This window comes from Neodiprion lecontei, chromosome 3 (assembly GCF_021901455.1).
Source record: "Neodiprion lecontei isolate iyNeoLeco1 chromosome 3, iyNeoLeco1.1, whole genome shotgun sequence".
Lineage (NCBI taxonomy): Eukaryota > Metazoa > Arthropoda > Insecta > Hymenoptera > Diprionidae > Neodiprion > Neodiprion lecontei.
This window is the reverse complement of record NC_060262.1, coordinates 12,279,716-12,305,716: the sequence shown is the minus strand read 5'-3', so window position 1 is coordinate 12,305,716 and position 26,001 is coordinate 12,279,716. Positions and strand designations below refer to the sequence as shown.

The following is a 26,001-nucleotide window of genomic DNA, read 5'->3' as shown; positions in this document are numbered from 1 at the left end:
AATAAGGGAATCCACTCATCCCAATCTTTCTGATCCTGATCAACGAAAGAAGAAAGATAACGAACAAGCGTCCTATTCAATCTTTCTACCATTCCATTAGACTGCGGATGCAAAGCGGTGGTACGAGTTTTTCTAATCCCTAAAATTTGAAGGAACTCCTTCATCAATATCATTTACAGACTTTCATTATTTTTTACTTTCGTTAAATTCTTATACCTCATTCAATTTTTCGCGCTTTGCAGGGAGCAGGGGGGCAGCAATCTTCTGTATCCTAGGGCAGCCAAGGTATCAAATCCGCCCCTGGTTTTCCTTCATTTTGCTTCATCTTTGGCGTCCATCCAGATTGACCAGATGCAAAGATGAGAGGATATGTCATAGGGTCGACATGTTTACACAGAGTTACTATACTTATAGAAACGTCAATTTTAGAATATACACAATATTACACATATATCTCTTTGTACTGGAGGATCTCCATCTTCAGCAATAAACACCACCGCCACTTCATTATATGACATGTTGGTATGTTGAAACGATTTTTATCAACTTTGTCATCTCTCTTCAACCACATTCTCACTTCACACGCTGGGCAACCGGTTGTATTCGACAACAATCTTTCTTTTTCTTCCACCTCGTACTTACATCATATAAAACGCCTTCGCATATGGATTGACCGTTCGTATAATATTATCTAATACGCTTAATAAGTCTGGCAAGCAATCGCTATTGCTGGGATGCTGCATACGTATTCTAGTAGCGATTTCGTTATCAATAACATATAATTGACCGTATTGACGTGCTTCATTGACATCTGGATAAAGCGCATATGAAGGATTCTCCGTCGACTCGGCCACTTTTTTTTCGACCATCTCAGATCTGCCCCATAATTGGTTATATCAAAGTACTACTAAAAGGTACTCTATGTGAATTTTTTCAGATTCTTTAATTCATTATTTGAGAAATTGTCGTTTTTTTCAAATGAATATATCTCGGAAACTTGAAGTAAGTGAAAAAAAATAACTCTACATAAAAGTTGTAGTTCTTTCTTAGCTTTCGAGAGGAATTTTTGAAAAAGTTTTTACGTTCCGGTAACGCTGATTTTTTACCAAAAAAGCAAGAAATTTTTTTTTTTATTTAAAAAGGACCCTTTTTTCGCTGAAAAAATTACAGAGTCTTCCAATATATGTGACAATATCGCCAAAAAATCGCCTGAGTGGCACGGATCTCGGCTCTAGGGTAAAAAAAATAAAGCCACACAAATTAATTTTTTTATACCGGAACCTCGACCGAATTTGTGTGGCTTCATTTTTTTTTACCCTAGAACCGATATCCATGCCACTCTGGCAATTTTTTGGCGATATTGTCACACATATTGGAAGACTCTTACTACTGTACAATTCAGAAATAAAATGTTTAGTATTACAAAACTGACGTGAATTAGTTTTTCCCAAATATTGTAGTTCCACTTCGTATTCTATAAAATCTGGATTTTCTAACACCCTTCCATCAGATATCACAGAAGGAATAATTCTCCTTTTTTTTTTGTCAGAAGTAACATCAGGCCTTCTGTCCTATTACTGTAGTATAGGCGTGTGAGCAACGAGTGTCTGTGTACGTATTCCCATCTCACACTCGTGAGGTGGGGATAAGCTCCAAGATTGAACGCCGGTATCAGATTCGAAATAAAGCTTTCGCTACGTAAACACTGTGTTAACTTTCTTACCTGTTTACCACAAACACTACAGTGGAGACGAGTTTGACGAAACCAGGCTACAAAAGTAAAATGAGACAAGCAACAGATGTCGGAAAACCGAGGTACCGCGTGGATACAAGCGTTGAATAAACAGGAAATTATCGACGAGCTAAGAAGGAGAGGGTTAGAAGCTAGTGAAGAATTCAAATTGGAAGACTTACGGCGAGTGTTAAGGAAAGACTGCAAAAGTAAGGCGAAGGGGAAAGAAATCGCAGTTGTAAAAGGAAATGAGTCTGAGCTAAGTGACGGTAGTGAAGTGGACGAAGTAAAGAGCCGAATAGAGGAAACGGGAGGAAAAAAGATCGCAATAGAATATACTGCAAAACTCTATTTTAAACGCGGAACGGACGACTGGGAAGACTTCGTGAAACGTATCGAGCTATATTTCGAAGCAAATGACATTGATGACGAAGGAAAACAAAAGTCGATTTTTCTAACAAAAATCGATGCGGAAACGTACAGTGTTGTCCGAAAAGTATGCGCGCCAAAGAAGCCGAAGGAAACCGATCTAAACGATATTATAACGAAAATGGGAAATTACCTAAAGCCAAACGTGAATGAAACAGTGCTGAGACAACCATTTCAAGAAAGAAGACAAAAAGAAAATGAATCAGCGGCTCAGTACATAGCTGGCTTGCGCAGTTTAGCAAGGAATTGTAAATTCAAAGACGAGAACGAAGCCCTGCGGGACCAACTCATCACAGGAATCCGAAACAAGGCAATAAAAGTCGCGTTATTCAAAATCGAAAATCTGACGCTCGATGTCGCAATCAAAACAGCGACAGCGATCGAGGGGGCAAACAAGGCTGCCGAGACATTGGAGCCACAGACCGTGGAGAAGGACAGCAGCGAGCGAAACGATGACTTCGACGCTCACCGCATACAGTTTCGAGGCAGGAACATGACAGAAAGGAGAACGAGATTTACACCGCGGGCAGGCCGAACGGAGCGACAACAGAGTACGAGTCGAACACGCTGCTCATGCTGCGGGAAGCCGAACCACTACAGACGAAACTGCTGGCATCTAAACAAACAGTGCGAGACTTTCGGAAAGACCGGGTATCTACAGGCGGTATGTAAAGGGGCCAAGCCGGTAAAGAAAAAAAAAACAAATGGCGAAGAACGTCGATACCGTGAACGCGGAGACGGACGTAACCGAAACAGAAAGCGATTCAGAGAGCGTCGCCGACTTATTTTCAATAACGTTTAGGAATAATAAAATTCTCAAATCGAACCGCAGTGTTTGGGAATAAGAATTGAAAATAAACAGTTGGAAATGGAAATAGATGACGGGTCGGCGGTCTCGATAATCAGCGAAATAGATAGGGAAAAGTACTTTCCGCGACTAGAATTGGAGGAGGCTAAAGTCACGCTGAGCTATTATAGTGGGGAAAAACGTAAACCGTTGGGAATTTTACGCGGTATCAAAATCGAATATGGCGCGATTGCGACGAAAACAAATTGTACGTCGTCGGGAAAACGGGTAAACCACTTATAGGACGCGACTGGTTACACGTATTAGGCTTGTGGCCTCTAGAAGTCTAACAAAAAAAGAGCGCGATACAAAAAATCAAAGCAAATTCGGAGCGAGTCAAAACGTTAACAGAAGAAGAAAAAACGGTACGAGACGAACGAAAAAAAATCGTAAAAAAATATCATAAGTTGTTTTCACCGGGGCTCGGTACTTATAATCAATCGAAATTTGTGATTAAAATGCGAGCAAATGCGGTACCAATCTATCATAAAGCAGGGTCAATACCTTTCGCGTTAAAGGAAAAAGTTTCGCCGGAAATCGATCGACTCGTTACGGAAAAAATCTTATGGCCAGTAGAAGTGAGCGATCGGGGTACACCCGTCGTACCGACAATCAAACCGGATGGGACCGTAAGGTTATGCGGCGATTACAAAGTCACAGTAAACCCGAACATAGCTATCGACAGATGCCCCTTGCCCAAGGTGGAGCATCTAATAGCTAGTTTACAGAGGGGGAAATTCTTTACGAAAATTGATCTAAAAGAAGCGTACGCGCAAGTACCGCTAAGCGAGGACTCGAAAAAGTATTTGACGATAAATACGCATAAGGGTCTCTATCAATATAACAAATTAGCATATGGAATAGCGTCGGCGCCTGGATACTTTCAGAGAGAAATGGAAAAAATCCTTGCGAAAATGCGAAACGCAACAGTTTTTTTAGATGATATAATCATAAAAGGGGGAACGATGACGGAAATTGTAAAAAACTCGACAGAGGTCGTCGAGAAATTAACTGAGTGTGAGTTAAAGTTAAAAAAAAGTCGGAGCGTGAGTTTTTTCAGAAAAAAATCACGTACTTAGGTCTAAAGATCGACGAACACAGAGTACATACGCTCAAAGACAAGATAGCGGCGATAGTTGAGGCACCCAACCAACAAGTGTAGAAGAGCTGCAAGCTTTTCTGGGCATGATTAATTATTACGATAAATTTATCGAGGACCGCACGACGAAATTCCAACCGTTATATGATTGCTTAAAAATGGAACAACTTCACTGGACGGAAGCATGCCAAAGGGCATTTGAAAAGGCAAAAGAAGAATTGCGATCGACAGAAGTATTGATGAACTTCGATCCGGGAAAACGAGTAATTTTAACATGCGACGCCTCAGATTATGGGCTTTCGGCAATACTTTCGCATGCAACTCCCGAAGGTGATCGTCCAATAGCATATGCGTCAAAAGCGTTATCGCCAAGTGAGCGAAATTATGCGCCAATCGATAAGGAAGCACGCGCGATAATTTTCGGGGTAACGAAGTACTATGGCTATTTGTACGGCAGAAAATTCGTACTACGCACCGATGATCAACCGTCAGTTCGAATTTTTGGCGCGAAAAAAGGTATCCCAATCATGGCAGCGCGAAGAGTGCAACGATACGCCGATTTTTTTAACCCGTTCGACTATGACATTGAATATGTGAAATCGAAAGAGAATTGTGCGGATGGGTTGTCACGATTACCAATGCCCGTAGACGATTATGAGGAAGAGGAGTATACGTATATGAACTTTGTCGAACAAGAATCATTCTCATGTTTAGATCACAAAGTCATCGCAAAAGAGACGAGAAAAGATAGATTATTGTCGCAAATAACGTTATACTTGAGGAACGGCTGGCCAGACGAAAGAATGATCAAAGATGAGGTCAAACAGTTCGCAATGAAGAAAGACGAGTTATACATCGAACAAGATTGCCTGATGTGGGGCTATCGCGTAGTAATTCCGGAAAAACTGAAAACCACGATATTATCGGAGCTGCATGCATCGCATGCAGGTATCGTGAAAATGAAGGCAACGGCTCGATCATTCTTTTGATGGCCGGGTATGGACAAAGAAATTGAAGAAATAGGGAGAACATATCATGAATGCGTCCGAATGCGTCGTAGTCAAAGATAATCCGATTAAAAGCGAATTAAATCCGTGGAAATGGTCGGAGCGACCCTGGCAAAGGGTCCATATGGACTTTATTGGACCGTACAAAGGACAAAATCTCCTATTAATGATAGACGCAAAGACAAAATAGCCAGAAGTTTTCTTTACGAAGTCAACAACGGCTTCAAAAACGGTTGCGGCGTTTCAAGAAGTTTTTTCGCGTTTCGGATTCCCCTTGCAAGTAGTAAACGAAAACGGGCCACAATTGACGAGTGGCATATTAACCGGTTTTCTTAAAAAGTTAGGGATAAAACATACGCTCTCGGCGGTAAAACATCCGGCATCGAACGGCGCAGCGGAAAACTTCGTGAAGACCTCAAAACGGAAACTAAAGATCTTATTGCGAGAAAACAAACCGATACATTGTACAACGGGCGAAACGCCAGCGAAGTTGATGCTAGGTAGAGAAATTCGAACCAAATTCGACCTCCTACGGCCGGATATCCAAATAAAACAAGGCTTTGAGACCGCGCGACAAGTACGAAAGTCAAGAGGGAAGAGAATAGTCGTGTTTAACGCCAATGAGAAAGTTTGGGCAAGGAATTTTAGTGCCCACTCACCATCTTGGACGCACGGGGTAATTAATAAGAAATTAGGGCCAGTGACGTATGAAGTCGAATTTGGATCGGGTCAAATCGCTAAGCGACACGTTGATCAGCTGCGAGAGTGCGGTAGAGATAACGAGGTGAGCGTACCGTCATCTGGTACCGGGGGAAAGTGCGAAACCGAGGGGAAAATAACCTTGCGACGATCGCCGAGAATTGCCAAGAAAAAAGCCTCGCGCTACGTGTAACCGAGCCGTGGAAGATGAGTATGCGAGTATAGTTGTAAAATAGGTTTACTTAATATAGTTTGTAGATTTGGCGGAAGGGAGTGTAGTATAGGCGTGTGAGCAACGAGTGCTCTGTACGTATTCCCACCTCGCACTCGTGAGGTGGGGATAAGTTCCAAGATTGTACATCGGTATCAGAGTCGAAATAAAGCTTTCGCTACGTAAACACTGTGTTAACTCGTTTACCTGTTTCCCACAAACACTACAATTACATTTTCTTTTATTCAAACGAGTCTTCCAAATAGATTTCCTCATTTCCGTTTTATATGTTACAGCGGCCTTGTGTCTGTTAGCCCGTTCTTCCTCAGATTCTTTTGCGCGACTTCTTTTCGTTCTATCTGCATCTTTTTTATGTATCACGGACGTTTTTGTATTTTCCAGATGATTTATGGTTTCTCTTTTTTGTTTCTTTTACATTGCAGCGACTTCGAGTCGGTAAGCCCGTTGTTCTTCAAATTCTTTCGCACGCCTTTTTTTAATTATATCTTACGTTGCGTAACGTAGCCGTCCGTGTATCGTCTGCCTTTCCTATAGATCCTGTGATTTTCTTCGTATTTGCTTGTATACATTGGAAATCAGTCCCAGTATTTGTATTGAGCGATCGATTCGGTTGCTTCTGCTCCTTATTATACATAGCGACGTTCTTTTCGGACAAACCTATTTCTACCACTGATTTACGTACTTGAATATTCGTATAAGAATACCTTGTATTTACTTGTTTGTTTTATTTCTGTTTTTGCCTATTAGGATTGATGTGGGAGATCAAAAACATGTATAAATAAGATATAAATAATATAAATAAGGGGACGATGAAGAATTTGAGCCTTTTGTCAAATTAAAAGAAAAAACGTGAAATCGATGGACAGGCTTACAAAACAATATAACGAGAACGATAATAAATATGATATTGACTCTCAATTGAATAAATTAAATATAAATAAAATATAAATGAAATATAAATAACATGTAAATAAAATGGAGATGAAATATAACTAAATATATGAAGAACCTCTTTAAAACCTGTCCATAGTCAAAATAATTAAAATTACACATTCATTCAAACATTCACAAATAAATTAAAATAAAATACGCCGAAATTAACACACGTCAGGTTATAAAATCGTCTGGGATGATGATAAAAAGTTTAATTTTCATAAATCAATTAAAAATCACTCATCTCGTTGTTTATTATCTGGCCGCAGCTCCGTCGTATAATCGTCTCGATGATAGTATTTTATGATGGAGTTGAAGACTACGGTTTTGTGGAAGCCTCCTTCGTGCTGACTCAGCGATGCGCGAAAGTTTTGAAATTGATCATTGTTTCGACTTCGTGTCTTCGTTTTATTGTTTAATCATGAATTACACGTTCTTGTAATTACGGAGACTGACTGGTAATGACGATGTGTTGAAATGGATTAAAAACTGTTATTAAAAATGAGTATAAAATTTTTGCGGGGAATTTAAGATTAGTCGGCTTGGCGTCTTCCCGTAGAATGTTCAAAATGTTCAGCCGTTTCTCCCGCTTGACGCCTGGATCGAGATGGCTATGTCAAGCAAAACCTCGCGGGCACTTTGAATTTAAAATATCGTTACAACCTATAGAAAAGGTTTTGCACGGTATCGTGCTGTGCGAGGTGACTTGTGTCGATGGAAACGGTATTAAACAATTTGAATTGAACATACTGATTAAATGCGGTCTTATCCTTGGAATATCATACTGAACCTCACAAGAATTCACACCATGAACGATAAAAGTTGCAAAATCTATCGAAAATACACCGCAATCCCAGTAATTATTTTGTTGCTGAACTTTTTCGAACACAACTCGTATATTACCGTAAGGCAACAATCTATGTAAAAATGTCTTATGGTCATCGTGCAATACTCTCTTGTTAGCGCTACCATATACGTGTAATACTTCGGTATCGTAGTAAACACAAATCCAATGCCCCAATTCTCTCGTGCCATGAAACAATATTTAAATGCATACTTCATTTTCCGGAACCCTTCGAATTGATTCCGGAATTCATACCAATAAAGTACTCTGCATGATTGTATGCACAGCATTTACAAAACCGTATACATACCATGATTTCCACGTATTTTATTTCTAAATTTTGATTTATTTTTGGTAATCGCACAGGATTTTGAACGCCAGAAGATATTTTTTGTGTAAATTCTATCACGACTTCTAAAACTTGAGTGAATAACCGGATAATATGCAATACGCGCATATCTTCTCTTTGACCCCATCAAATCATGTACGATAATCCGCAAAACTACTGACTATTTTGTAATAACAGACATAACAGATTTTTCTTAAATTATCGATGTGTCTTTCAGTGTATTGTATGGCAACCCATGTGCAAGTGGGCCACTATTTTGACGCTTCTCAATTTTTAACTAAACGAAAGCAGGATCTTTACTGTGTTTACAACACACGACTCATTCATCTATACGTTATATTACCTACTCATCAACAGAAGTCTCAGTTTCCATATTTACAGACAGATTGTTTCTGAAACGTAGATGTTGCTTTAGTATGACACAATATTCCCGGAATGCGATTTTTGATGATCAGTTTAATTGACTGATTGTGAACATATATTTCCGTTACCCTATCGTAAGTACAGCAGGTCTGCTCTGCTCTGCGAAGTTCACTGGTCAACTGATTGTGAGACTGGAGCTGGTGATATTTGGAAAACATGGTATGATGGAGAGGTAGATGGGTCATAGATCACATACTACGTGCAATAAGGATCTATACTACATTCCTAAGCATAGATCATTGAAACGCCTTCTTTTTCCTTTCCTGAAGAATTTTCAAGGATTTCTCAAACCACAACAACAATTTTAACAAAACATCAAGCTTTAATAATTTACTACCATACGTAAGATAATATCGGTTTTTACAAACTAAGCTCGCTCGGGGTCAGCTGCCTAGTGAAGCTGGTTTTTGTGCTCGTGCGCTCGTTGCGCTCGCTTACTCGTTGTCAGTGTTTTACCAGATGATACAAGATTTACCGGATACCTCACGCCCTTGCTGCTTGAGGATTGTTCAATGGGTAGTGAATGTTGGTCTGCTAGTCCGTGAAGTCGAGTTTCACCAGGTAGCAGACCTCGAGTGCAGTAACTACGGAGCGCTAGTCCTGGAGGCCGAGTTTCAGCAGGTAGTGGACCTGGAGCACAGGAACTACGGAGCGCTTGTCCTGGAGGTCGAGTTTCAGCAGGTGGCGGACCTGGAGCGCAGGATCAACGAGATAGAGAACTGGGTACTCGAATTCTGTAGAGCGCGATTTTCATACGTCCTCCCTACTGCGCGACTGTTTCCGGACTGAGGAGTTCGGCTAGCTGATTTTCGTCGTCGACGATTACTATATATCAATGACGTCAAGAGAGAAAAAATTTTGGGTGACGTCACTTTCTGAACATCCGAACATTCGAACATCCAAAATTTGGTTTCGAACTTTAATACTATGTATGATATGATGATAATTGGTATTAATGGTTTTGAAGGTTTTGCAGTCACTGGTTTTATGGATCATTGCAGCAGTGCATCTAGCTTGACATGATATCAGTCATACCGTGTGTCCATGAGGAAAGTGCGCACCTTATGTGCGAGCGTTAACTCGTTCGAATTTTATTGGCTGACAGTTACCGTCTGTTTAAGCCGCCGGCGCAATACCAATCGCAACTGTCAGAAAATGTCCCTAGGAGCCCACCGTTACCTGTGAGCAACTCCTGTCGGTGTTGTTACGAAAAACAGTTCGTCGATTCAGAGCTGATCCGAAGTAAAATAAATCAGATGTGTCGGACACCCGCCACTGGCAAGCCGGCGAAAAACCATTATAATATTTCCTTTTCTCCATTTCTGTCTTTTAACAACTATTGCCCTTTACAGTTAACTTTCGCGTGTCCAGGCCTCGCCGCGCTAGCCGAGAGCCAAGGGTTTGACCGTGCCGGGAATTTCCCTACATGTGGCATTTATGGCGCGACGCGACCCTTGGCCTCGACTCGGGGGCGAGCCTGCATTTTTTTCCTCATCTGTAACCAGTCTTCGCCGTGTTCTTTGCGTACACGCATCTACCAACTAGCTTCGTCTTTTTCCCTGTTTTCGCATTTCTATTATACCATCCAATTCTTGTAACTCGATTTCTCTCATAATAAACAGTTTGTCAATACCATATCACTATCAACCACAATCTCTGGCGTCATCCGTTTCCTAACCTCCCGACTGCACCACATCAGACACACGTTAATCGTGTCAATCAAATCGTCTGATTCCTTCTACGGTCAATTTATTACTGTAATCCGAAAATCATTATTTACAAAATATTTTACCAAGTCTTGGCGCTTTCCTTGCGGACTCGGAAGTCATGTTATGTATATCATATATATAGATGTAGTCTTATGCGTAGGGTTATCCAGGTTCGAGGTAAGTGGAGCTTGAATGGGTGTAGTTTAGTCATGGGCTGCTATTCGTTGGTTGTATTTTTATGTCTAAGGGAGGAAAGGCTGACGACCGCGGTCTTGCCCGGTTAAGGTATACTTGTAGTTTGAATTGGATTCGTCATGGCGGTATATACACGTGTTTTTAATGGCGCGTTTTGAAGGGTGAACATATGATCAGAGGTTATTACGACTTCCCTGCGAATTCCGGTAATTCTGGCAATTGCGTGGTGGCGTGTTTCATTTTTTTCATATTGTAGATTGTTATTTTAAAGTCGTTTAGCAATACTCATTTAATCACCTGCTTTGCAGTGTTGGAATCTAGTTGATCCAATCCGCAGCCTATTCTTGGCATTGCTATCTCGTTAATTCTGAGCATGGAGCATTTATGATAAAGGGTTTTCAATGCATCTTGCAAGTCGTCGTACGTTGGTTTGTCGCTGCTCTTTCTTTTATTAGTTATTAAATAGAATATCAAGCGTTGTCCCCATTGCAATCCAAGTGCGCTGCCTACTTCAGGATTTTGTTCTTTCAGTTGATTTATGGAACCGAATGATGTTTGAATTGTAGGGCTATTCCAGCGTTCATTCCGAGGTCTTTGGCGACACAATGTGCTAGCGGGGTGTGAAGTGGGGCGTCAAATAGGTTGGTTGTTATTTCTTGTATTTCCATTCTGTCGTCTCGCTCCTGCCTTTGTTCTTTTCGACGTTGGTCTGCGAATGGTATGGTGATCGGCGGTTGTCCTAATATTAGTAAATCGTTTTCCAGGTCTATTTTTGCGTCCATTTTGTCTAGGAAGTTTAATCCGAGGACTAAAGGCTGGGATAGGTCTTTCATCACCACTATGTCTTGTTGCAGTCTCATTCCGGCGACGTGCATGTTTATTATTACTCTTTCTATTGATTATTGAAGACCCCGATTTGTGCTTTTACCATCATTATAGGCCTAGAATTTTTACGGGGTCGGCGATGAATGTTATTCTGAATACATTAACAATGTGTTTCCAGGGAATTGTATAGATTCCTACTTTAGTTTCTGATATGAATAGTGGTGTTATTTTAAACTGTGTGATAAGAGTCTTGAGTTCGTGGATAGCGGATTATAATTGCTCGCTCACATCTCCTTCTGCTGATAAGATTATTCCAAATTGTTTTCTTGAATCCCTGTTCTTAAACCATGTTTCTCCTCCCTTTACGTTAATATTTTCTAGTGTTATAGCTCTGCCGCAGGCTGCGAGTGATTTTCCTCCGGAATCTAGGGGTTCTCCGTGTTCGTTTGCAAACCAAATAATTGCTCCCTTTTTCGTTACTGTATTGTCTCGAATCGTGATTACATTACAGCGGGTCTGGATATCTTCGATTATGACAGGGTTAGACTTTACGATTTGTTTTCCTCTCGTCTGTTCGGTTAAATTTTCGTTAGGTGGTAATATTTCAATTTTACCAACGTCGTCGTACGTTTTTAGCCTGTTTTCTCACGTCTCAAGTTTTTGACGGTAATTTTCCAAACTTTTCGTCATGTTCTTCTAGCGATTCTGCATATAATACAACATCATCGAGGTATACGAAAATTTCTATTCCTTAGAGTCCCGTTAACACTTGATCCATTAAGCGCTGGAAGGTTGCGTGTGCGTTTTTTAAACCGAATGGCATCCTATTGAACTCGTAATGTTCGTAAGGCATTGTGAAGGCAGTTTTACCTTTGTCCCTTTCGTCCATGTGAATTTGGTGAAACCCGGAGGCTAGATCGAAGCCTGTGAAATATTTGGCACCACCTAATTGATCCAAGATGTCTGTAATATTAGGTAGCGGGTATGCGTCTCCTAGCGTTTTTTTCATTTAACGATCTATAGTCAATCACCATGCGCCAGCGCTTATTCCCTTTGGATTCCGGTTTCTTAGGCACTATCCACAACGGAGAGTTGTATAAAGACGCGGAAGGTTGAATAATATCTCAATCTAATAGTTCTACTTGTTTTTGGATTTCTTCCTTATAGATTTGTGGGTAGCGATAGTGTTTCGTATTTATTGGCTGCTCATCAGTTATAGTTATTTTATGTTTAATTACGTCAGTGCATCCTAAATTATTGCCTGGTAAGTAAAATATATCTGCGTTTGTTCGTATTAAGTTATAGACGTTCTCTTTTTCCTCGGTATTTAAGTGTTCTAATCTCAATAAGGATTCCAAAAGCTCGACCCTGGCTTTGACTAGGTTGTGGGAATTTTGAATCATAAATAATCGTTTCAACTTAGGAATATTCATTTCATTAGGTTGATCCGTGTTTTGCGTAGGGATACTTCGTGGGATTGCGCACTTCGTCTTCTTTTTATATTCGTCTTCGGCTATGTTGTGTTTATGCATAAAGGGATTCAGAAATATACAATAAACACAGTATACACGAAACACGTTTATTAAGGAAACTCAGATATACAATGTTATGACCCACGACCTACCGGTCTGGGCAACGGCAGTGTACTGATCCTTTTCATACTCTTATTCCTATTCATTCCTGTATTTACTGACAAGTTCACATATCCTACATTCCTTCCCTTTTTATTTTTTAATTACCAGCCCTTGCTTTATAATGTTCAGACCTACGTAACGAATTTTTCTGTTCAACTTCCTTTGTTTTGGACACTACGGCCTTTTGCTCAAAAGAAATGATTTGATCAACGTGTCTCTTCCAGACTAGGTTCGGCTCGACTTAAACTAAATAAGTAACAGGTGACAATTGTTTCTTTATTACCGCTTTGACACGCTTTTCACTTCTGACTCTATGATCATCTACCATCACGGTATCTTCTACGGAAAATGTTACATTTCTTCGACCTCTTTTACCATCAATTTGCTGTTGTTGTTTCTTTAATACAAATGACTCTGTATCGGGATTCAACAAACTGAAGCGTGTGCGTAATTCACGCTTGTACAGTAACGACGCTGGTGATCTATTAGTCATACTATGAGGTTAAGTTCGATAGTCGAAAAGGAATAAACGAATCGCTTCTTTCAATGATTTTCCGCTTTTTACTATCTTTTTTACCCGACTTTTAAAAGTCTTAACAAAATTCTCGGCAGCTCCATTGGTAGCTGGGTGATATGGCGGAGAGAAGCATTGGTGTATTCCTCTTTTCTTTACAACTTCTGAAAATTCTTCGCTTGTATATTGACTACCATTGTCAGTTACAATTAGCTTCGGATAGCCACGTTTTACAAATAAATCTTTGCATGCCTCAATTGTTTGTTGTGCTGTTGCAGTTTGACCCATGTCTATCACCTCAGGCCACTTAGAGTGTGCATCAATGACAATCATGAACCTCTTTCCGAAGAAAAGTCCTAAAAAATCGCTATGGAAGCGCGTCCAAGCTTTTGCTGGCCACGGCCATGGCGTAAGGGGTACTTTTTCGGGTGCACGGCTTTCTTCTGCACATATTTTACAGCATTTTACGGTACTTTCAATTACTTTGTCAATCCCGGGCCACCATACGCATGATCGTGCCATCGATTTCATTTTAACAATTCCTGGGTGAGGCTCATGCAGTTCACTTAACATCAATTCCTTAAGGTTACCAGGAATAACTACTCGAATACCTCGCATTAGACACCCTTCCTCTAATGTTAGATCTTCGCAAACATTGTAGTATTCCTTTTCTGTTTCCGTAAGTTTATCTTTTGAGATCCAACCCTCTCTTGTATAACGAATGATTTTTTTTTTTGTACGTTACATTTTTCGGATTCTTGTTTAATCAATTTTTGGTCAAGTATAGGAACGCATTCAGTTACATAATTAAGCATGTAGCATTCCTTGTCAAAAACAGGTGTATTGTTGTGTATCGGCAAACGCGAAAGCGCATCGCAGTTTCCGTTATCTTTAGAACTGATGTGCTCCATTTGATATGTGAAACCTGCTAAAAAGAAAGCCCATCTTTGTAACCGATTTGCGGTTATTTGTGGGAATACCCGCTTTCGGTCCGAAAATATACAAGAGTGGTTTGTGATCTGTTCTTAGGATTATTTCTCGTCCACAAATGTATCTATAGAATTTTTTAAACCCGAATATAATAGCGCCTGCTTCTTTATCTATTATTGCACGGCTACATTCCTTCTCAGGAATTACTTTAGATGCGAATTCTATAGGTCTCTCTGTATTATCTTTATAATGATGCGACAATATTGTGGACAAACCGTACGAGGAAGCGTCACAGGCAAGGATCAGCTGTTCTGAGGAATCGTAATGCGCTAATACTCGCTCTGATGACAACTCCTCCTTTACCCACTTGACTGCGTCCTCGCATTGCTGTGTCCATTCCAATGTATCTCCTTTCGTACACTCGTATAAAGGTTTTAACCTTTTTGCTGAGTCAGAAAAGAATCTGGCGTAAAATGTAATTAGGCCCAGAAAAGATTCTAACTGTTGAACGTTCTGGGGTATTGGAGCCTCGACGATTGCTTTGACTTTGTTCGGTGACGTACGTAGTCCTGTTTCATCAATAATGAAGCGAAACATTTCTAATTTGTGAAGGGTAAAAATTCTCGACCTCGTAGATAATATATTATTGAGTCTTGGTGAGCGGTCATAGAAATGTGTAATGTATTTTCGTTAACGTTTCGGCCCGGATATGGGCCCTCCTCAGAACGATTAATTTTTTTATTTGACTGTCAAGAACAAAAAATTTTTTTTATTAAAATATACAATAAGACATTAATTACTATAGATGTCATACTATTGAAGCTATTGTCTATTGTAGGTTAGTGAGTACATATTAAATATCTGTTATGATTATAAAGTGATAAAACTTGAAGAGTAATTTACCTTTTATAGGAAGGAGGATTAAGATACAAGTCAGAATCGTAAAATACAGTTTGGCGAGCGCAGGTTCTTCAAATAGAATGACAATAATCGTTGTCGACTTCTCCAATTGTTAAAAGTATAGGTGTTAAAAATATGGAAGTAATTAATTAAAAAAACTATGTATCTTCACTGTCTATAAGTCAATGCATTAAAAGGTTTAGAAAAAGGGTTTATGGTAGTTAAAATAGTTTAAACGATGTCCAAACAGTGGTACTGGTATCATTATGACCCTGTTCTCCATGTCTGAACAATTTTTGTTAAACCGTTTGAGTCAACTGGTAAACAACGACTGATGGGAGAATCAAATATGTCCCAGAGTGAAGGTGAACAAGTATAAACAATTATAAAAACATGTGGCCTGGGGACAACAAATTTATGTACTTAGTTGAGGTTAAACAATGTGTGATGTGTGGGCGGTAATCAGCGGTTTGTAAATATTCCTAAGATGTTCAACGTCTTGTCTAAGATTAACCGAATTTGGGTGTCCTGCAATATTGCACATTTCTAGTAGCAACCGTTTATAATAATTGGGTTCTTCACAAAGGATGTTTGCATTGTCATAGTTAAGAGTATGTTGTTTTTTGGTCACATGTTTGGTTAGAGCGGTATGTCGATCCTCATTGTCTTGTACATTGCGTTGATGTTCTTTGATTCTAGTGTCTAGTTAGCGGCCAGTTTGTCCGATATACACTTGATTGCAATCGTTACAGGGTATTTTGTAAACAACACTGGAACGTTTGCCCATAGGGATCCTATCTTTTCCCGAATCAAAGACAAGTTGTAAGTCTTTTGAATTTTTTCCCATAAATTTGACATTGTATTTGGTAAATAACCAATTCAGTGACTCAAAGAGACCCGATGCATATGGGATGGGAATAAATGTAGTGGCTGGTTTATTGTTGTCGTCAGCGGAAGCAGAGTCAATATTATTGTCAAGAAGTTTCTTGATATGTAAGCGTCTCTTATTTATATGTTTGTGTAAAAGGCCGTGTGGATAATCGTTCCATCTTAAAATATTATATATGAGTGACAAATTTTTTTCATGGAATTCTATACTTGATAATTTGATGGCTCGGTCAACAAGATTAAAGATGGTACCTATCTTGTATGACATCGGGTGGTGGGAATTAAAATTCAAATATCTTTGAGACCAAGTTTTTTTGTGGAACCAATCTGTTTTGATTTTAGAGTTGTTATGTATCAGCAGTAAATCCAGGAAATTGATGGCATTATTATCTTCTATTTCGATGGTGAACTGTAATCGTGGATGATATTGGTTGATTGGATTTCATTTCTAATTTTGAAGCAAAAATAACGAGTTTCCCAATCGATTCAAGAAACCAAGTAAGATTAGAATTTACTAACAGAGTTCTTAACTTTCCAAAGAACCCTAGAAACAACAGCATTAATTTTGTCCCAGACAAAAAAATCCGTGATACCATGTTTTTTAAAAAAAACAACCCGAACATCATGTTTGTAAAAGCGGATAAAGGCAATACGTCAGTAGCCATACACAGAGAGGCTTACAATAACAAAATGCGACAACAGCTTTCGGAAACTAACACATATAGAATTGCTAGATACGACCTCTGCAACACCTTACAGACTAGGGTGAACAAACTCACCTTCAATTGGTTCAATTCCAAACTAATAAACAAAAGCATACACAGAAGCATCGCTACCTATAACAGTGTTCCCCCACGTGCATATGGGCTCCCTAAAATCCATAAAGAAGGAACCCCATTACGAATTATGGTTTCTTTTGTTAATAGCTCGACTTACGCCTTATCTAAACTAATTAATTCATGGCTCACCACAAATATCACCCCCCCCTATCTCCAGAGTCAAAGATAGCTTTACATTGGTTGAAACAATAAATAAACTGATTATTCCAGACAATTATATTTTAATATCACTAGATGTAATATCTCTATTTACCAATGTACCTATAGATCTCGCTATGCTCGCAGTAAAAAACCGTTGGGCCTCTCCAGATAAAAAGATTTCAATCCCACTCACTGAACTGGTTAAAGCCTTAAACATTTGTTTTGATTCGACAATCTTTAAATTTGACAACGACACATACGCACAACAATTCGGGTTGCCCATGGGATCCCCTCTCTTTCCAATCTTGTCAGATCTGGTGATGGAAGACCTAGAAAGGTCATGCATCAGCAATCTAGATTTTGATTTACCCTTCTATTTCCGATATGTTGACGATATTTTAACTGCTGTCCCTAAAGAAAAAATAGATTACACACTGAATATTTTCAACCAATATCATCCACGATTACAGTTCACCATCGAAATAGAAGATAATAATGCCATCAATTTCCTGGATTTACTGCTGATACATAACAACTCTAAAATCAACACAGATTGGTTCCACAAAAAAACTTGGTCTCAAAGATATTTGAATTTTAATTCCCACCACCCGATGTCATACAAGATAGGTACCATCTTTAATCTTGTTGACCGAGCCATCAAATTATCAAGTATAGAATTCCATGAAAAAAATTTGTCACTCATATATAATATTTTAAGATGGAACGATTATCCACACGGCCTTTTACACAAACATATAAATAAGAGACGCTTACATATCAAGAAACTTCTTGACAATAATATTGACTCTGCTTCCGCTGACGACAACAATAAACCAGCCACTACATTTATTCCCATCCCATATGCATCGGGTCTCTTTGAGTCACTGAATTGGTTATTTACCAAATACAATGTCAAATTTATGGGAAAAAATTCAAAAGACTTACAACTTGTCTTTGATTCGGGAAAAGATAGGATCCCTATGGGCAAACGTTCCAGTGTTGTTTACAAAATACCCTGTAACGATTGCAATCAAGTGTATATCGGACAAACTGGCCGCTAACTAGACACTAGAATCAAAGAACATCAACGCAATGTACAAGACAATGAGGATCGACATACCGCTCTAACCAAACATGTGACCAAAAAACAACATACTCTTAACTATGACAATGCAAACATCCTTTGTGAAGAACCCAATTATTATAAACGGTTGCTACTAGAAATGTGCAATATTGCAGGACACCCAAATTCGGTTAATCTTAGACAAGACGTTGAACATCTTAGGAATATTTACAAACCGCTGATTACCGCCCACACATCACACATTGTTTAACCTCAACTAAGTACATAAATTTGTTGTCCCCAGGCCACATGTTTTTATAATTGTTTATACTTGTTCACCTTCACTCTGGGACATATTTGATTCTCCCATCAGTCGTTGTTTACCAGTTGACTCAAACGGTTTAACAAAAATTGTTCAGACATGGAGAACAGGGTCATAATGATACCAGTACCACTGTTTGGACATCGTTTAAACTATGTTAACTACCATAAACCCTTTTTCTAAACCTTTTAATGCATTGACTTATAGACAGTGAAGATACATAGTTTTTTTAATTAATTACTTCCATATTTTTAACACCTATACTTTTAACAATTGGAGAAGTCGACAACGATTATTGTCATTCTATTTGAAGAACCTGCGCTCGCCAAACTATATTTTACGATTCTGACTTGTATCTTAATCCTCCTTCCTATAAAAGGTAAATTACTCTTCAAGTTTCATCACTTTATAACACAGCTCTACAAAATAAATACTTTTTTTTGTTGCTCTGATTTTTTCTGTGAATCCTGGTGTTTGAGAACGTAAAACTTACGAATATAATTATGATTATATTAGATTGGCTCTGGTTTTTATGTTATTGTAGTATTGTATTCGAGATGACTCAATGTTTAAAGGCGAATTTCTCTTGAACGGTTAAAGTTCTATATCAGTAGTTTTTTATAGAGCGTGAAATTTCCTATAAGAATCTGTTAATACAGATAGTTTATTAGATGTACGTTTAGATGGTTTATATGTCAGACGTTTATGAGATATATTTTTCCTAAATTTTTTTACCTGTTATTTAAATGGAAAATGGAAAAAATCAATATTAAAAGCTCGTATTTGGCTGAGATATTCTATATAAGATGCTCTACCGAAAGTTTGATGCGTGTTTGAGAGAAATTTTTTAATTTTTTTTTTTCGGAACACCCCAATACCCCCCCTTTCGAAGAAACTTGTTGTGCCCTCTTTTTCATGACGAGAACAACAAAGTATTATATTTCTTATATTTTTTATACTTCTGCCCGAATAAAGTAAGCATAACTAAGGTTATTGATAGTATTTTTTTGATAAACTTTAGATATTAAAAAAAAGAAATCGAATTTTTCACCTAAACATTGCTTTTTTGAGTCATATGTGAAAATGTCGATAAAATAAATAACTAGAGCCAATTTCGAAAAACTACGCTTACTCCTAAGGTCGTTGACATCGAATCTTTCTAAGACGACTCAAATATCAAGAGCAACAAAACCACTGTAGACCAGTGTAATCATAACAGATATTTAATATGTACTCACTAACCTACAATAGACAATAGCTTCAATAGTATGACATCTATAGTAATTAATGTCTTATTGTATATTTTAATAAAAAAAATTTTCTGTTCTTGACAGTCAAATAAAAAAATTAATCGTTCTGAGGAGGGCCCATATCCGGGCCGAAACGTTAACGAAAATACATTATACATTTCTATGACCGCTCACCAAGACTCAATAATATATTTCTAATTTGTCTTGAAACAGCTTGCATTTAGCACTATTTACTCTCAGTCCAGATTCCTGCAACTTGTGACATCCAGTTTTGAGGGTCTCAAAATGCTCTTCTGCATTTTTTCCCGTTACGTAAATATCGTCCAAATTGATGGCAACATTTTTAATTCCCACTAAGCAATGCTCCATCTTTTTCTGAAAATCTCCAGGACCCGATGCTATGCCTTTTGGTAATTTTTTATACCTGTAAAGACCTTTATGTGTTACAATCGTGAGACATTACCGACAATTTTCGCTAACTGGAATTTGCATATAAGCATCTGACAAGTCAATTTCCTAGAACAACTCACCACCTTGCATCGCAACAAAAATATCATGAACATTAGGCAATGGATGCTTATTCACGATCAGATTTGGGTTTACCGTTAATTTAAAGTTTCCGCAAAGTCTGATTTCCTCACGACCTTTCCTTACAGGGACAATTGGCGTTGCCCATTCGCTGTCTTGTAATTTTTCTATGTGCCCTGCTGCTTCTAGTCTATCTAGTTCGTTTTATATTTTTTTTTGTTTTTTAGAGCGAACGCGAAAGGGTGAGCCTTGAGAGCCACTGGTTGCGCGTTCGGTTTTAGATTTAATTCAAGAGACCCTCAATTGAAAAAACCCGAAGTCCTACTAAACAGTTCAGGAAACAGTTTGATCAATCTCTCTTTAACCTGGCATACTTCTATCTTATTGACATTATTATCTTCTGTTGACAACCTTATTGGCCACATTCCGAACGCTCGCAACCACTGCCTCCCTATCAGTGTTGGGCCTCTGTTGGGCCATTATATACAAATTCACACACGCTCAAGACCTCCCAACTTTGCTTTTATTTTGGCAATACCCAAGGGAACTATTTTGAAATTTCCATAGTTATTCAAAACCGCTTTCGTACTCTCTAATTTCATACTTGGCACAAGTGCCTTATGCTTAGACAAAGACATGACTGATACACGAGTACCCGTATCAACTTCCATATCTACCTCTGCTCCGTCAATATTTACAGTAATATACATTGGCGCTTTTACGCTGTCTTCTACGAGAGAATTTATCTGTATGAATGAAGAATCTTCCGTTGTATCCGATATTGTTGCCACTAGCATCCTCGGCCGTCTGTTCCAGATACCTCACTTGCTGCTTTCCACCCGATGATGCTCCATGTTTGCTTCTGCAAACCCGCTCCATATGTCCTTTTTTTTCACAGAGTGTACAGGTTTGCCACCTGTGACGGCAATTTTTTTTCCAGTGGTTTGGTCCTCCACAGCAATAGCAACTCCTTGGACTTGTGGTACTTTTTTTCCCTTTTACTTCCCGTATTCCGGATAGGCGGCTTCATTGCTGCCCTATTCTTGCCACTTTTCTTTTTCTTTATGAAATTCACGTCTTGAATCACACTTTCCGGAATAGCAATATTTCCCCTTATGTTTGCATCAGCCTTAGCCTTTTCTTGGCCTACTGCTATATTATAAGCTTTATCAAAAGTCAACTTGTCCTCTCGAAATAATAACACTCGCGACTCTTCCTTTCTTAGTCCACACACCAATTGATTACGAAAGTGCTGCATTCAAGTCCTGAAAATTGCAATAAATTGCTAACTTTCTTAACCGTGCCACGAACTCTGAAACCGATTCTGTGGTCAATTGCGCCGCTTGATGAAATTTACACCTCTCAACGGCTTCCGACGGTTGCGGACACAAGTGATTTTTGATCAACAATTGTAACTCCTCGAAAGTCTTATCTTTCGGCTTCTGCGGTGCACATAAATCTCGGATCAACGTATAAGCCTTAGGGCTGACTTTTGTGAGCATAACTGCTTTTTGTTTTTCTGCATCTGTTATGCCAGATGCAATAAAATACAATTCCAAACGCTCTGTGAAAGTCTCCCAATCATCTTCACTGGCGTCAAATTCTAGTTTTATTTTGCTTTCTACCATTATGATTTTGTTTGACGATTCACCTTCGGGTGTACCTTCTGATGTTAGCTCTCTGTCTAACTCTCGACCGTCGACGTCTAGAGTATCAAACGATTCATCGTTACTGTCCTCACTTTCAGCCAAAACTGTTTGGACTAACAATTTTCTCAGAGTGTCCACTGTATATTCCGGAGTTACTTCCACCTTAAATGCTTTTAGCACTACTAATAATTGTTCTTTTGACTGTCTATATATCCAGGATGTAGCTGGCTTTCCTTTTGGCATCTATATCCTACATTAGACATGATCAATGAGTTTTATAGTTCACAAAATCGCAGTTTAGAAAAACAATTCCAAAAAATGAAAGCTTCTAACATTAAAAAGGTGAACAATCTTTTAATTCAAAATCAAACTCTGAAAGAAAACCAAACAACTCTGACAAATCAAAATGGTTTGTAAACTTAACGAATGTCACTATTCCTCCACAAGTTACTGAAACTGTAAGTTTGGGACCTAAACATAGAATTTCCATAAAAAACAATGCAATACCTACATCTAATCTCATAGCTGATTTTGAATCTTACGCTCATAAAATTCCTTTGGAGTTACGCAATCGAGCTAGAATTGATTTTTCTAATAAAATTGCCAACTTTAAACACAATCCACGAATAACAGGTGAATTCAATACCAAAGCACTCAACGCTATTAAAGACTTCCGAGCTTCTCACCCTGGTCTGCTGTTCTTAAAAGCTGACAAAGGTAATGCAACTGTTTGTATTACTCGTAATGACTACAGAACGAAAATGTCACCACAACTATCAGAGAAAAACACGTATAAAATTGTCAAACATGACCTTACTTACACATTACAACAACGGGTTAACACACTAATTAATAGTTGGCAACAAAAAAATTTAATCTCCAGACAAGTCAAACGTGGTATCTATACCAACAACAGTGTGCCACCTAGAGCTTATGGCTTACCTAAAATTCACCAAACTGATGTTCCGGTGGGAGTTATGGTGTCATTCTTAAATAGTCCAACTTACAAATTAGCCAAAACTTTAAACTCATGGATAAAACTGGGCCTAAAAAGAGCACCTTCACATGTAAAAAACAGCTTTAATATGGTCAACTCCATCAATCGATTCACATTACCACCAGATTACATTTCAGTTTCCATAGATGTAATATCATTCTACACTAATATACCGCTGAACCTGGTTACCAATTTTATAAAAAAACGTTGGAGTAAACTATCACCAAATATTCTTGTACCACTTGAACAATTTCTTTTAGCTTTAAACATCTGTTTTGATGCTTCTATTTTCAAATTCGACGATAAGGTATTTTCTCAAATTTTTGGATTACCAATGGGCTCTTCTCTATTCCCAATACTAGCTGACATGATCACGGATGACATTGAAGACCACTGCACAAAAAAACTGCCTTTCTCGGTACCGTTTTATTTTAGATATGTGGACGATATATCAACAGCCGTTCCTAAAGATTACATCCCACAACTATTAAAAATATTCAATAGCTTTCATCCAAGATTACAATTCACCATAGAAATTGAACTTAACAACAAAATTAACTTCTTGGATGTAACAATCATCAACAACTCATACATCATAGAAACCGATTGGTTTCATAAAATCACGTGGTCCGAAAGATATTTGAACTTCTATTCACATCATCCCAGATCCTACAAAATCGGGACAATAATTAATTTAGTTGATAGGGGAATAAGATTAGCCAACAGCTGTTATCGCGAAAAAAATCTCAAATTAATCAGAGATGTCTTAAGTAAGAATGATTATAAGAATCATCAACCAAAGGTACAAAAAAATCTGTGAACAAGACAACAATAACTCCTTAAACCCAACGTATAAAGAAAACTTGACCGTCATGTCTATTGCATATGTGAAAGGTTTGTTTGAATCACTAAACAGAACGTTTAAAAATATAACGTACAATTTGTAGAAGAAAATATCAACGACTTAAGCTTGTTTTTTGATACAGGGAAAGATAAATTACCACTGGAAAAACAATCAAATTTAGTATATAAAATCTGTTGCAAGGACTGCAATAAGCTCTACATTGGACAAACTAGTCGTTGCTTAAATGTAAGAATCAATGAACACAAAAACAACTTCAAAGTGTCAGACGACCGTTTCACAGCTTTAACAAAACATGCAATGTCCTTAAACCACGAATTTGACTTTGATAATGCTAAGATATTACATAAAGAACCTCGATATTATAATAGACTAGTGTTAGAAATGTGTAACATCGCCAATCACTCCGATGCTGTCAATCATAGACAAGACATCGAAAATTTAAGCGAAATTTATATTAAATTAATCAAGGATATGAAGGCGTAGGCAGTTCAACGACCTCTTCATCATATGGTTAAGAACGACCTTCTCACTTATCTCACATTTTTTATACCTCTAATCACTCCTCTGTTCTTATCTATGTTCAATCGGCACAAGAAACGGATTATTTTATTTACTCATTGTCCTTCAACTCTCTTTCGTCAATGTTTTTATAACAGAGTGTTATTATATTCGAAACATTTGACTGTTTGTTTTTAATCATCAACAAGGTATTCGAACGACCTTCTTATTTACGGGATGTGAACAACCTCCCACATATCTCACATGTTTATATACATATTTGTTTACTCTCTTCTTCTCATCCTCTCTCATTCTCCACAAGTAAAGGGTTTATATTCCACCCACCCACTGTCTCCAACTCCTTTCAGTAACGATCGTCGACAGAGTAGTTGCCTTTTGACCAGACCATCTTTTAACCATCAATAAAATATGGAGACAGAAGATAAAGAAAGTGAGAAAAAAGTGACAATAAACATCTTAACTGTGTTATTATTTAATCGAATTACTTCTCACCGTTTGTAACATTTGACTACTTTATACAAGATTAGTGTTACTTTGTTTCTATATAGGGAAGGGTGGGGCAAGACGGCCCCCCTGGGGCAAGAAGGCCCCCTCCAAAAATTTGGTCAAAATAAATTTTTTTTTTTTCTAATTATCGGGATTTTGATATATTAGCTCACTTTTAACCGTACGCGAGATACCTTGAATTCAATGTACTTATTCATTTTCAGGCTAATTGTCTACTAAGTAGACTACTTGTAGGGTAAAATGAGCCACTAGCAGCATTTGAAAATAATAATTTTTTTAAAATTAATTAATTTTTTTAATAAAAGAAAAGTTTTTTTTACAGAGTTTCATCAAAATATCCATGGATTTTTTCGAAATAGGTCAAAAGTAAACTGATTTGATGGTTGAAAGCCACAACGAGTAATAACCGGTTTAGGGGGACCGTCTTGCCCCAACCTCCCCTACACAGTTTGGTTAATTTTATTATTATTCTAATTTCTTATCATATATCATAATGTTGTTCCGACGGTACCAACAATGTATTACAAACAGATGTTTTCAATAGATGCATTAAATTGTCCTGAGGATGACTCCAATCAGAGTTGAAACGTTGACAACTGAAACTTGTTGTTAAATTAATGACCTACATTTCCAAGATCCTACAACAAAACGTATAGTACAAGCTCAAGATCATTTTTTCACAGATAATATATAATTATCGAGGCAACACGTAGCTTGCACGATTTTCTGTGCGGTAGATACGGATGTGTCAACTGGCCTATGACAAATTCTCCGTTTGGCTGCCAAAATGCTAAATGCGCTTTCGATGATTCTTCGCGGCTTGCTACGCCAATAATTGAATACATTATTCTTTCGGTTTAGTGCACGACTTCAAGGATATGGTCACATCATATATTTAGTAAGGGAAAACGCTTCATCAGCCACTAAAGTAAATGGTGAAATTCGTCCGTCGCTATTACCATATGTTGCTGGCGATATATGAAAGTAATCCCCTTCGAATCCTCGAGCCATTGCACTGTGGCTAAATTTTCCGCCATCACTCTGACGACCCTCAGCTCCAATATCCAGTAACGTGAAGCGATAGTGTGCATCGCTACATCCGAGCAATTCCAGACTATGACTGCCCTTATAA

General features: G+C 38.3%; 1 protein-coding gene across 1 annotated transcript; it reads left to right on the top strand.

Annotated features, from left to right (window-relative positions):
- Positions 1 to 1,799: 1,799 nt before the first annotated feature.
- Positions 1,800 to 4,170, top strand: LOC107227278. The gene is made up of 4 exons (XM_046734274.1): positions 1,800 to 2,846; positions 2,994 to 3,236; positions 3,527 to 4,025; positions 4,088 to 4,170. The coding sequence occupies exons 1-4, from the start codon at positions 1,800 to 1,802 to the stop codon at positions 4,168 to 4,170; spliced, it is 1,872 nt and encodes a 623-aa protein (XP_046590230.1).
- The last annotated feature ends 21,831 nt before the right edge of the window (positions 4,171 to 26,001 follow it).

What these genes read in the sequence shown, in the direction of transcription:
- LOC107227278 (XM_046734274.1), top strand. Translation starts at nt 1,800, where the DNA reads ATGTCGGAAAACCGAGGTACCGCGTGGATACAAGCGTTGAATAAACAG. An exon ending in TATGTAAAGGGGCCAAGCCG is followed by an intron (nt 2,847 to 2,993) that starts GTAAAGAAAAAA and finishes ATCGAACCGCAG; the next exon opens with TGTTTGGGAATAAGAATTGA. An exon ending in CGTCGAGAAATTAACTGAGT is followed by an intron (nt 4,026 to 4,087) that starts GTGAGTTAAAGT and finishes TCACGTACTTAG; the next exon opens with GTCTAAAGATCGACGAACAC.